Here is a 12769-nt window from a genome sequence, read left to right as displayed (position 1 = left end):
AGGTGGGGCCCACGTCATAGGTGGGCGTGGATTAAGTCTGTCAGTGCTGCACACGTGCAGTGGGATTACCCAATAGCGATAGCCTTAGAGGGCTGCGCTTATACTCATAAAAGCTAGGTTACAGTACGTAACCCCAGTTTTTAACCGTACCGTACACGTACACTTACACGTACATACAAATCCTACAAGTACCCTTTAAGTTATGAAGTTATAAGCATTATCAAGAAAGAAAGAATACCTAAGTTGTTTGTTATTTTATTTGAGTTTTGCCTATTTCTTTTGAATATTGTAAAGGCCTATTTTCTTTGTTGCATGTGCAAAAGTTTGTTATTTTATTTTGAGCAAACACATCGCAACATCATCAAACCATCGGAGGCCAATCAACACTTCACACTGTGAGTAATTCAAAGGAAAGAAACGAGTTAGAACTGTCTGTTTACGGCGTCTAGTGGCTTAATGGAAAGACAAGGAAGGAAGCCTCGACATTGTTAAAAACTCTCGTGACGGACAAATCCGTGTGGAATTAAATGGTTGCCACCATATTATAGAATGAAGGAAATACTCTTGGAAATGAATGGATACGAGCGGATGTGAATCGTGAGCTTACAAATCACGGACTTCATAGTGAACAAGGAAGGACCGCATTGACTTTCTGGATTGTGACAACGTGGATTTCTGTGGAAAAAGGCTTGTGCCGCATGTTGTGGATGTTGCAATGCAGTATAGTCTAATGCTGGATTTGGAATCAATTCGCTTATGAATAAAGTGTGGAACGTAACGTAACTCAAGGAGTGCATCGTGAAAAGCGCTTTAATAAGTTTGTCTATCTGGCTTACTGCCGCGGATCCAAGCCGCACAATAACAAAGCGCAACATTAAAATAAGGACAGCTGTTTACAAGTGGATGTTTAATGACAATAAAGCATAACAATGGCTGAAAAGGAAAATGTGGAAACGAATGAAACTCCTATGGACCCAAACGTGAATGAACGTGAAGTGCCTGTGGAAAATGCTGACGTCAGACCAAAAAGAACAATAAGACCTACAGAAAAGGCTTCAGAAGATAAGCTGGCGCAGTTAATTAAAAAAAGGAAAACGAAATTGGGTCAAGTCTCAAGGAAAAAAAATTAGATTGATTCACTCATGATTGATTATGAGAATATCATTGAGATGCAAGGTTGTCGTGGGGTTTTTCCAATACTCTCCAAAGAGTTTTCAAACTCACATTACTCAGTGCAAGAAATGCTGTCAGAGCAAGAACAAGAAAGTGATCATGTTGACTGGTATCTCCCAAAAATTGCATATTTCAATGAGTCAATGAGCCTCCTTCTGACCATGGCTCATATACTGCACTTATGTCAAGTCCACATAAAGAAATATCAGTGATCAGATAAGCAAAAAGGGTAAAAGTTCTAGTGGCAGCAATAAATCTTCAACAGCTTCATCAGTAAGAAGAAAGGCAGAGGCAGAGAGAGCTGCGCTCATATCACGCGCTGCTGCCTTATCACAGAAACACTCACTTGAAAAACAAGAAGCTGACCTGGAAGCAATGAAAGCCAATATCAGAGCTAAAATGGAAAAGCTTGAGCTTCAAACTGATATTGATGCTGCAACAGCCAAAATTAGAACATTGGAAGCTTCTGAGGATGATGACTGATCCTGACCCTCGTGTGGGGGAGGAGCAGTATGACACTGGTCAGCCAGCTGAAAGTGATGATTTTCAGGATGAGAACCAAGGAAAACCTGTGGAGAAGGATAATAAAAAGAGTTTCATAGACTTCAATTCAATGAACTCAAGTCATGCAGCCCCTAGTGGTCATGTCCAAGTATTACAACCAGGGCCCACAACAAGGACAGCAGCATCAGCACAACAACATCACTCCATCCAAGTCAGACAAAGCTCTCGAACAGAAAGCAATGACTTTATTCAAGTAATGCAGCGACAAAACGAAATCACTGAAATGCTAATGAAGGAGCAACGCTTAACATTACTCCCATCCAGAGAAATACCCATCTTTAACCTGTTAAGCCCTGAGCCTGTTTTTCAGGTCTCAGGCTCGAAAATGACATTCCCAGAACAAATGACCATATCTTCCCTTCTAAAAGGGTTAAATTAATAATCTTTGTTCTCAAAGTAATGATAAACCTGTGAGTTGGATGTAGAAAAGTCAGAATCAATATAGATGTTTTTTATTTTAAAGAAAATTCAGATTTTACATAGTAAAAAACTGTAAATTATAGTGTCCGTCCAAATATTATGTTGTACTTATAGTGAAAACTACCCTTGGATGATGGGTTAGTAGACTAAAAGCTTTAGGAATCCAAAGTACAACATATAATAAGTACCCTGTATCAAGATTGATGCAAAACAAGTGACATTTGACCTTTTTAGAGAGATTTAGCAAAAAGAAACCACTTCTGGGGTCATTTGGGTGGATTTTCCATATCTCTGGCCCCGCTTGCTCGATTTTGATGGTTGACACCTCTTTCTGACCGTTAGAGTCAATAGAATCGAAGTGGGAGTCCCCCACACACACTCATTGTGAAAAAAAAAGGTGGGGGCTTCGCACATGCAGTTTTGCATCAGAGCGAACCTATCTCTAGCTCTGAGATCTGGAAACAGAAAAGCAGTTTTATTGCTTATGGATTATCAGAAATCATTTCAAAGGGACACAGACACATTGGATTAACCTATGGATTAACTTCAGCAGCGTTTTTATCGTTTTAATGCCATTGAAGACCACTTTGGAGATACTACAGAGCCAAGGTAAAAATTTTAGCATTTTTAGCTACCTAGCGTCACCTGTTTTCATGTCTGTTTTTGTTTATAACGTCGCGAATTCGTATAATTCAGTGATAATGAGGGTACTAGGGGTGCATACCGGTTCCCGGTATTACCGAAATACCGGTTACTGGTGGCTACGGTATACCGTACCGAAATCAGATCCGGTTTTCGATACTTTTTTTTTTTTTTTATAAAAGTGAGGCATAATATCCTTAAACTTGTGTCCAAACCGTCGGAATTACGATGTCAATTTCGCAGTGAAACTCCGCAACCAAGTCACTTTTGAAAATCTAAAGTGTGGCTGCATATGACTGCCAGTCTGAATGGTGGGGTCTGTAACCACTGTCAGTCTGAATGGTGGGGTCTGTAATCAAATCAAATCAAATCAAGGTTTATTTATAGAGCACATTTAAAAGCGATTTTTGGTCGGGCCAAAGTGCTGTACATGTAATAACTACAATCACATAAAAACACATTTCTATAAATCACAATAAACGTATGTAACCACTGCAAGAAGTTTATTTCTGGGAAAGGTGGCAACACATCCAATCTCCAACCAATGCTGTCTTGTATGGCAACCAAGTACCTTTGTGTTCAGGGAAGCAGCGTGCCAAGCGAGAGAGTGTTCAGTTTAGCAGGTGATATCCTACGCTGTGAAAGGGCCCGTTTGGATCCAGAGAGAGCAGATATGCTCATCTTCTTGAAGATGAATGCACAAAACTGAACTGTGATGGGATTTGTTTTCTTTCATCAGGCAAATGTTGATTTTAAGGATGCTATTTGTTTTATGTGCAATGCCGAGATCTCATGATCCTTTATGTGTTCTCTGGTCAGTCGAATCTCAGGTTGAATATTGATTATACTGGTGCTATTTTATTTTTCCATTGACAAGATGTACTATTCCCACCTGATGGTTGTTATAAATGATATTGCAGAATCAGTTTTCTTCATAGATAACGTGTTTTTCATTGTTTGTTCAGTAATACTAAAAGGTCCAAGTCCCACAATTGAATTTAATATTCATTTGACATGTTAACTATATAATAAAGCGCTTCATGGGAGTAATTGTGGGATGATAAAATGTTTCCCTTATGCAACATGAAAGTATCACGATATGTATCGGTTGAGTATCGGTATCGTTCAGTGGTATCGGTATCGGTATCGGTATCGTAAAAAAGTCAACGATATGCATCCCTAGAGGGTACCCATCGATTCTGTGTCACCTCACGATGTGAAACGATGTCATGGATGTAGAGAAGAGATAAATAATAAGGTTTTGTGAGTGATTTTCGGTGCAGTAATCTGTTAGCATTTTTCGCTCGTTGCTAATTCAGAGGCTCAGTGTTAGCATTGTGGGTTTTCTTTTGAAAAAAAAAAAAAAAAGATCAGTTAGATGAGTTTCTTCCCGTTACATGGGTATAAAACATTCATAGTTTATTAAATGAACATGCCCTCAGACACTGTTTCCTGCAAGATGTTGCGGCAGTGCCCCGGTACCGAGGTCTCTCGGGCTTAACAGGTTAAAGGAGATCCATTACAGTACCTTTCATTCATCAGAATGTTCGAACATACAATAGAAGATAAAACTGACAATTACAAAGACATGCTGTTCTTTCTAGAGCAGTATACAGAAGGCCAAGCTAAAGACTTGGTCAAAAGTTGCCAATACATGGATTCTAAAAAGGGCTTTTTGGAAGCCAAAAGACTGCTCCAAGAGAACTATGGACATCAACTCTTAATCGCAGCAGCTTGTTTGGACAAAATGTTGAACTGGAATGCCATCAAGAGTGAAGATAGAAAAGCACTGCATTATTATGCTATCTTTCTTCGTGGATGTTGCAACACAATGGAAGATGTTGAGTTTTTGGATGAAATTAATAGCACATCAAACATGAGAAATGTGATCATGAAACTCCCATTTAAACTTAGGGAGAAGTGGAGAACAACTGCATAATGCATATTATGAACACAATAAGACAAGAGCAAAGTTTCCAATATTGGTCGACTTCATTGAAAAGCATGCACGCATTGTATCAGACCCCATGTTTGGAGACATACAGGATGTCATGCCAAAAAGGGATATTAAAGTGTACAAATCACCCAGCAATAAGCCTGCTCATGGTTATAAGGGAAGTAGTTTTGTTACTGTGACAAGCCCAGGATGTCACGATCTGTCTGTGTTGTGTTTTGTCTTGTCTTTTTCTGTCTCTGGTTTCCTGTTTTGTTTTAATGTCACGATCTGTCTGTGTTGTGTTTTGTCTTGTCTTTTTCTGTCTCTGGTTTCCTGTTTTGTTTTAATGTCACGATCTGTCTGTGTTGTGTTTTGTCTTGTCTTTTTCTGTCTCTGGTTTCCTGTTTTGTTTTGAAATGTTTTCCTCCTTGTGTCTTGTCTGATCCTACTCCGTGTGTTTGCCTTCCCGTCGTTAGTTTCCCTGGTGTGTCTGATTGTGCCTCATTGTGTTCACCTGTTGCCCTTGTGTTTCTGCCTACCCTGTCCAGCTGTGTCTTGTCCTGTGATTACCCTTCTGTGTATTTAGTCTTGTCTTCCCCTGTGCTCCATGTCTGTTTGTCGTCATTTCATGTCCCTGCTACCTGTCGTCTATGCTTGTACATGTCTCCTGCCTGTTCCCGTCTGTAAGTTTGTTCCTGTCTGTCGTGTTCCCCGGTTTTGTTTCTGGTTATTAGTTTCTTGTTTTTTATGCCTTCAGCTTTTGATAATAAAGCCACTTTTTGTTAACAACCTTTTTGTATTTTTTAACTGCACTTGGGTCCTATTTCCCCAAACCTGACACAGGAGTCAATGAAGAGCAAAAACCTTTCCAAAACATCAAATCAGACCATAAAGGCATTACTGTTCAGAAGCGCTGTGTATTTTGTGCAGGAGAACACACCTCTGAAACATGTAAGATGAACAAAAAATCTCACAATGAAAAGATTGACTGCTTAAAGGCACAAGGAATTTGCTTTGGCTGTCTAACGAAAGGACATCTAAGCAAAGACTGTCAGAAAATAATGAAATGTGAAGTTTGTTCAATGAAACATCCAACAATATTGCACATCTACAAGAAAAGGATTGAACAAAAAGATAACTCTGATAAATACACCCAAGCAGCTTCTGTAAGCAGTGCATTAGTCTCTTTAAATGGCAGAAACCACACTGGGGCCGGTGGTCAACAAACCCTACCAATTATCCCAGTTCAAATAAAGTTGTCAAACTCGAACCAGACTGTGCAGACTTACGCATTTATGGATCAGGGAAGCACTGCAAGTTTTTGTACTGAAGCCCTTCAACAAGATTTGCATGCTAAAGCCAAGAGAACAAAAATCCTCTTAAAAACAATGGGTCAGGAGAAAATGATTGACACTTCCTTTGTCAAAGGTCTTGAAGTGAGTTGCATCGAAGGCAATGATTTTTATCAGCTGCCTAAAGTATACACACAAGAAGAAATTCCTGCTGGAAAAGAGCACATTCCCACTCAAGAGACCATAAATAAATGGAAATATCTAAGAGAAATTAAGTTGCCTGAATTGGATTGTGAAATCGGGTTGCTCATAGGAACAAATGCACCAAAGCTAATGGAGCCGTGGAAAATAATAAACAGTCAAAATGGAGGACCCTTTGCTGTTAAGACAGTCCTAGGTTGGGTTGTGAATGGACTGAATCAGGAAACCACTGAATCTGAGAATACTTCATGTGCTGTTGTTAATCGGATATCAGTGACAGATTTCGGTGAGCTGCTGGTGCAGCAATACAATCATGACTTTCCAGAGAAAGGTTGTGATGAGAAGAAAGAGATGTCAGTTGAAGACAAACCATTTTTAAAGATCATGTCAGATTCAGCTCAAATCAAAGATGGACATTATCAGCTTGAACTTCCATTTAAACAGAAGAATATCATGATGCCAAACAATCGCAAACTTGCAGAGCAGAGAGCAGAATCATTAAAAAGCAAATTCAAAAGGAACAAAGTTTTCCATGATGAATATAAAACATTCTTGGAGGCTGTGATAGCAAAAGGTCACGCTCAGCTACTGCCCCGAGAGCAGCTCAAACCTGAGAGTGGAAAGGTGTGGTACATACCACATCATGGGGTTCATCACCCAAAGAAGGGCAAGATTCGTGTCGTGTTCGATTGTTCTGCATCTTATCAAGGATATTCATTAAATGACAAGCTTATTCAGGGTCCCAATCTTACCAACACTCTACTTGGTGTGCTCATTCGATTCAGACAAGAACAGATAGCTTTCATGGCTGATGTCGAGGGGATGTATCATCAGGTCAAGGTGGCTCCTGCCGATCAAGATTATCTTCGCTTTCTTTGGTGGCCAGGAGGAGATGTCAGTTTACCTCTCGCTGAGTACAGGATGACAGTACATCTATTTGGTGCCACTTCATCAGCAAGTTGTGCAACCTATGCTCTCACTAAAACCGCTGAAGACAACAAAGATGATTTCTCTGCAGAAGCTGTTGACACTGTCGGAAGAAATGTCTTTGTTGATGACTGCTTAAAATCTGTCGCTTCTGCTGATCAAGCTGTGAAGTTATGTGAAGAACTCAAGGATCTTTGAGCAGAGGGAGGATTTAATCTGACAAAGTGGACAAGCAACAGTAAAACTGTGCTGGCCTCCATCCTAAAGAGTGAAAAACCCATTATGCAAATCTGTCTTCTGGACTGACAGTACATCTGTTCTTAGATACATCATGAATGAAACGCTAAGGTTTCATACATTTGTAGCCAACATAATAAGTCTGATAAGAGAAGCAACAGCAACATCACAGTGGAAATACATCAACACTAAACTGAATCCAGCAGATTATGCATCTCGGGGATTGGCAGAATCGTTCTTGAAATGTGAGACTTGGATAAATGGTCCATTGATTCTGAAATAACCTGAGGACAAATGGCCTGAGTTTCCGGACGCACTTAAACTGGTCAATGACAGCTATCCTGATGATCCAGAGGTGAAGAAGGAAAAATTCAATGTGAACCCAACCATTGCAACTGACCTAAATGGCACAAGCAAGCTAGTGCATCACTACTCTGATTGGAGGAAACTGAAAAGAGCAGTTGCATGGTTCCTTCAAGTAAAACATCTCTTGCTGCTTTTAAGTAAGAAGAGGAACAAAGTACTTACTTCTACTCAAGCACAAGAACCAAATCGAATAAACTTGATTGAGAAGGAGATGAGAGTGTTTAAAGACTCTATGAGAGGTCTCACACTCTCTAAGGATAACTTGGATAAGGCCGAAGCAGCAGTGTTGTGTTTCTGTCAAAAACAGTCTTTTCCAGAGGAAGTGGAAACTTTGAAAAGGGGAAAACCTATCAAAGGAAGTAGTACACTGTATAAATTGGATCCAGTGTACGAGAATGAACTGGTAAAGGTTGGAGGAAGGCTAAATAAAATGGCAATGCCTGAGGAAGCAAAGCACCCAACCATTCTTGGAAAACACCACCATGTCTCTAAAACCATACTTCGAGATATTCATCAACAAGTTGGTCACAGTGGAAGGAATCATATGTTATCCAGGTTAAGACAAAAATACTGGATAGAATAGAAGAAGAAGAATGGATGAAACCCTCTTTAATGGTCACACATGCAGAGCACACAGCACACAGCACACACAGTGAAATTTGGCCTCTGCTTTTAACCCATCCTAGTACAAGGAGTCTAGTACTAGGAGCAGTGGGCAGCTATTGTACAGCGCCCGGGGAGCAATGGGAGTGGGGGGGGAAGGGGGGTGTCCGGTGCCTTGCTCAAGGGCACCACGGCAGGGCAGGAGGTGAACTGGGACCTCTCCAAGTAGAAGTCCACACTCCATATTTAGGTCTGGTCGGGGACTTGAACCAGCGACCCTACGGCTCCCAGTCCAAGCCCCTACTGACTGAGCCACTGCCGGACAAATGTGCCAATGCATTAGCCAGACAAATAATATCTGAATGTACTGTGTGCAGACGCATGCATGGAAATGCAGGAGAACAAAAAATGTCAGATCTGCCAAAAGACAGAATTACACCAGACCTACCACCATTCACATATGTTGGAGTGGATTACTTTGGCCCACTGGGAGTGAAAAGAGGACGAAGCATTGTGAAACGATATGGAGTTATCTTTACCTGTCTAACAACCAGAGCGGTGCACTTGGAAGTAGCTCATTGTTAGATACAGATTCATGCATTAATGCCTGCAGACGTTTCATTAGCAGAAGAGGACAAGTATTGGAGATGAGGTCAGACAATGGGACTCATTTTGTTGCCACTGAAAGAGAGCTGAAGGAATCTATAAAAGAGTGGAATCTGAGCAAAATAGAACAAGCCCTCCAGCAAAAGGATGTGAAATGGACCTTCAATCCTCCTTACGGAGCACATCATGGCGGAGTATGGGAAAGACTAATCCGGCTTGTAAAGAAAATTCTGCTATCCATCACAAAACAACAAACACTTGATGACAAAAGCCTTTCAACAGTTCTGTGTGAAGTTGAAGGAATTCTCAACAGCCGACCAATAACTACAGTGTCAAATGATCCAAATGACTTGGAACCTCTCACACCAAACCATTTGCTGCAACTCAAGGTCAAACCTTCGTTGCCCCCAGGCTTATTCCATCAGCAAGATACATACTCAAGACGCCGCTGGCGACAAGTGCAGTACATAGCAAATTTGTTTTGGACCAGATGGATCAAAGAATATCTACCACTTTTGCAAGAAAGACAGCAATGGAATCGCATTAAAAGGAACTTCAAACCTGGAGACATCGTAATAATCATGGATTCAAATGCATCTCGTGGATCCTGGTTAATGGCAAGAGTTATGGAGACGCGTCCTGGATCTGGAGGACTGATTCGAAGTGTTCTTCTTAAGACAAAAACCAACATGCTGGAAAGACCAATAAGCAAAATATGCCTACTGGTGCCTGCCTTAGAATAAGGAAATAACTGAAGATGGACAATTAAGACACCCTGTCTATCTCAAATAGAATATGAAGACTGACTTTGTCTGGCTCTTTTTGAATTTGTGTTTATTGTTATTAAAGATTCCCATAACAATAGGGGCCGGTATGTTAGAGCCAGTATTTTGATTTTATAAGAAAGGCTACCTAATTATGACGTCTGTAGTCAACGCACTATAAAGGACTACAATTCCCACGGCGTCTGTGCTAAAGCCACAGTGATGGGCAACCTGTTGAGAGACACCGTCGAGGAACAGTTTTTAACCGTACCGTACACGTACACTTACACGTACATACAAATCGTACAAGTACCCTTTAAGTTATGAAGTTATAAGCATTATCAAGAAAGAAAGAATACCTAAGTTGTTTGTTATTTTATTTGAGTTTTGCCTATTTCTTTTTAAAGGCCTATTTTCTTTGTTGCATGTGCAAAAGTTTGTTATTTTATTTTGAGCAAACACATCGCAACATCATCAAACCATCGGAGGCCAATCAACACTTCACACTGTGAGTAATTCAAAGGAAAGAAACGAGTTAGAACTGTCTGTTTAAGACGTCTAGTGGCTTAATGGAAAGACAAGGAAGGAAGCCTCGACACTTCACTGTCACTGTGTTTGTGATTCAGGTAAATATGCCTTTTATGAAACCTTAGTATACAATATGTTTAAGACAAACTTGATGACTAAAAACTTGTTTTCATTTATTTCTACCTTTTCAGCTGCAAGGACTAGACGGAAGGGAGGAAAACAGTTACCATTCCACTGTTGAAGAAAATGGAACAATGTATTTTATTATATAAAGCTTAAATATGTTAAAAACTGTGTTCAAACTCTGTATGCCATAGTCATGTATCGTATAGTTTAACGCTTTTTTCTATAAAAAGGTGTATGTATAACATAGAAATCCTTATATGGGTCCTTTTAAAGGCCTATGGAGCAAACTATGCATTTCCTCTTTCAGAGGAGATGAACTTTCTCAGCACTTCCTCTTTCAGAGGAGATGGACTTTCTCAGCACTTCCTCTTTCAGAGGAGATGGACTTTCTCAGCACTTCCTCTTTCAGAGGAGATGGACTTTCTCAGCACTTCCTCTTTCAGAGGAGATTAACTTTCTCAGCACTTCCTCTTTCAGAGGAGATGGACTTTCTCAGCACTTCCTCTTTCAGAGGAGATGGACTTTCTCAGCACTTCCTCTTTCAGAGGAGATGGACTTTCTCAACACTTCCTCTTTCAGAGGAGATGGACTTTCTCAGCACTTCCTCTTTCAGAGGAGATTACACACTCCTTTTTTGGAGTGTTTTGGAGTGAACAGTTAACCACAAAGCAACGAAGAAGAACGCCTCTGACGTACGAGCTTGCACGCACAAGATGTGACAAACCACGTGACAAAAGAGGATATAAAGAAGACTGAAGACCATTGGAGAGCAGTTCCTCTTGAACTCAGTTCTTCTTGCAAAAGACTGAACAACTGCAGTCTCCAGAGATAACAGCTGGTAAGTAGCACTTAGTCAACTCTGTTGCAGAAAAAGTAAGTCATATTGGAGGTCGCCAGGATCGTTTGATCTTAATTACAGCAGCAGTGCTTTATGGGTATGAAATCCCAAAGGTTTCAGAGGTTTGTTCATTAAGGTCTGTGACTAAAATCAAAAGGGATAAACTAACAGGAAAAGATAAATGATGTAAAATTGATGAATGGAGGTAGTATAGAAAGAAGGGAGTTTATCGGTACCTCGTGGTGGTGTGTAAAGGTAATAAACACCTTTTATGCCCGGACTGAGTAAAAACCTTATCAATTACACCACATTACACTGAAAAGTTTTGTATTTTCTTATTACTCTCCCTTTTATAATGCAGCAGTCGGTAAGAGTTTAACAGTGATTTTTTGTTGTTCCTCATGACTGTGTTCAATGTGATCTTACCCGATTTCTCTGCAGGTCTGTAAAACGTAAAAGCTAAATACAAAAAAAATATTTTTAGCAACACTCATTCAATATGTATTTGAATTTCTTAAGACACCTTTAATCTCAACAAACAATATGTCCAACAAATATATATATATATTTTAATTCTGCAAAATAGGACAATATAAAAAGAAAAACAACCATAAAATGCATTTTAATATAATACAATTAGTCCATTGATTTCATCGTGTTGAGTACTTGTAACAAGTATAATTTGATAACAGTGCGCTACAACACCACGTCTCATAAAATGTTATTGCTCATGGGAAATATTCATTATAATAAGTACTCATTTATGCTGCCATTCATTCTCTAACAAAAGTGTTTCCCTCTTTCTCTTCACCAGGGAATCATGAGGATCTCATTTGCTTGTTTGCTGTTGCTTTCTGCTACAGTGAGCTCTATGAATGAGCCTCACAGAAAATTTGTAAAACAGCACATCAACTTGGAAATGTCTGTAAACAGGTGTGACCAGGTGATGGGGAGTAAAGGGATCACCGAAACTGGCAGTAACACGTGTAAAGACACCAATACCTTCATACGAGCAAACAGCGCCGAAGTCACAAAAGTATGTGGGAAAGCAGGAAAGCCATATGATGGTGGTTTGACCATAAGCCTCCAACCCTTCCCCATTGTCGTCTGCACACTGAAGACAGGGAACAATAAACCCAAATGTCAGTACAAAGGTAAAAGTGTCACCAGGTACATTGTAATCAGATGTGAAGGAGACTACCCAGTGCACTTCGCCAAAGACGTTTTTTCCCTTGGTTAACGACTAACTGCTCACTGTTATTCGCAATATAATAAAATACATTTAAAAGTTTACAATTGTCTTTTTCTTTTTTAATGCATCAAGGTGCAAAATAATTACAAAAACAGAAAGACTGCATGTAAAAGTTATATTGGGATTATTGTGGACAATATTGCGATTTGCGACTGCAAAATTATAACAAAAAATACTATCATGGGTATACTTGCTTAGCTATCGAAAGGAAAAAGCACAGACTACTCATCATTTTAAAAGGTTTATTTCTCAAGTCATTCATAAAAAACTAAAGTAACATAAGTTCAAAAACTG

The 12769-nt window shown here is 39.8% G+C and overlaps 1 protein-coding gene across 1 annotated transcript; it reads left to right on the top strand.

Annotated features, from left to right (window-relative positions):
- Positions 1 to 11136: 11136 nt before the first annotated feature.
- Positions 11137 to 12514, top strand: LOC117490275 (ribonuclease-like). The gene is made up of 2 exons (XM_034139946.1): positions 11137 to 11223; positions 12038 to 12514. The coding sequence occupies exon 2, from the start codon at positions 12044 to 12046 to the stop codon at positions 12461 to 12463; it is 420 nt and encodes a 139-aa protein (XP_033995837.1). The 5' UTR covers positions 11137 to 11223; positions 12038 to 12043; the 3' UTR covers positions 12464 to 12514.
- Positions 12515 to 12769: the final 255 nt, after the last annotated feature.

Source organism: Trematomus bernacchii, unplaced genomic scaffold, assembly GCF_902827165.1.
Source record: "Trematomus bernacchii unplaced genomic scaffold, fTreBer1.1, whole genome shotgun sequence".
Lineage (NCBI taxonomy): Eukaryota > Metazoa > Chordata > Actinopteri > Perciformes > Nototheniidae > Trematomus > Trematomus bernacchii.
Note: the sequence above shows the minus strand (reverse complement) of the source record. Positions and strands in the feature narration are given on the sequence as shown.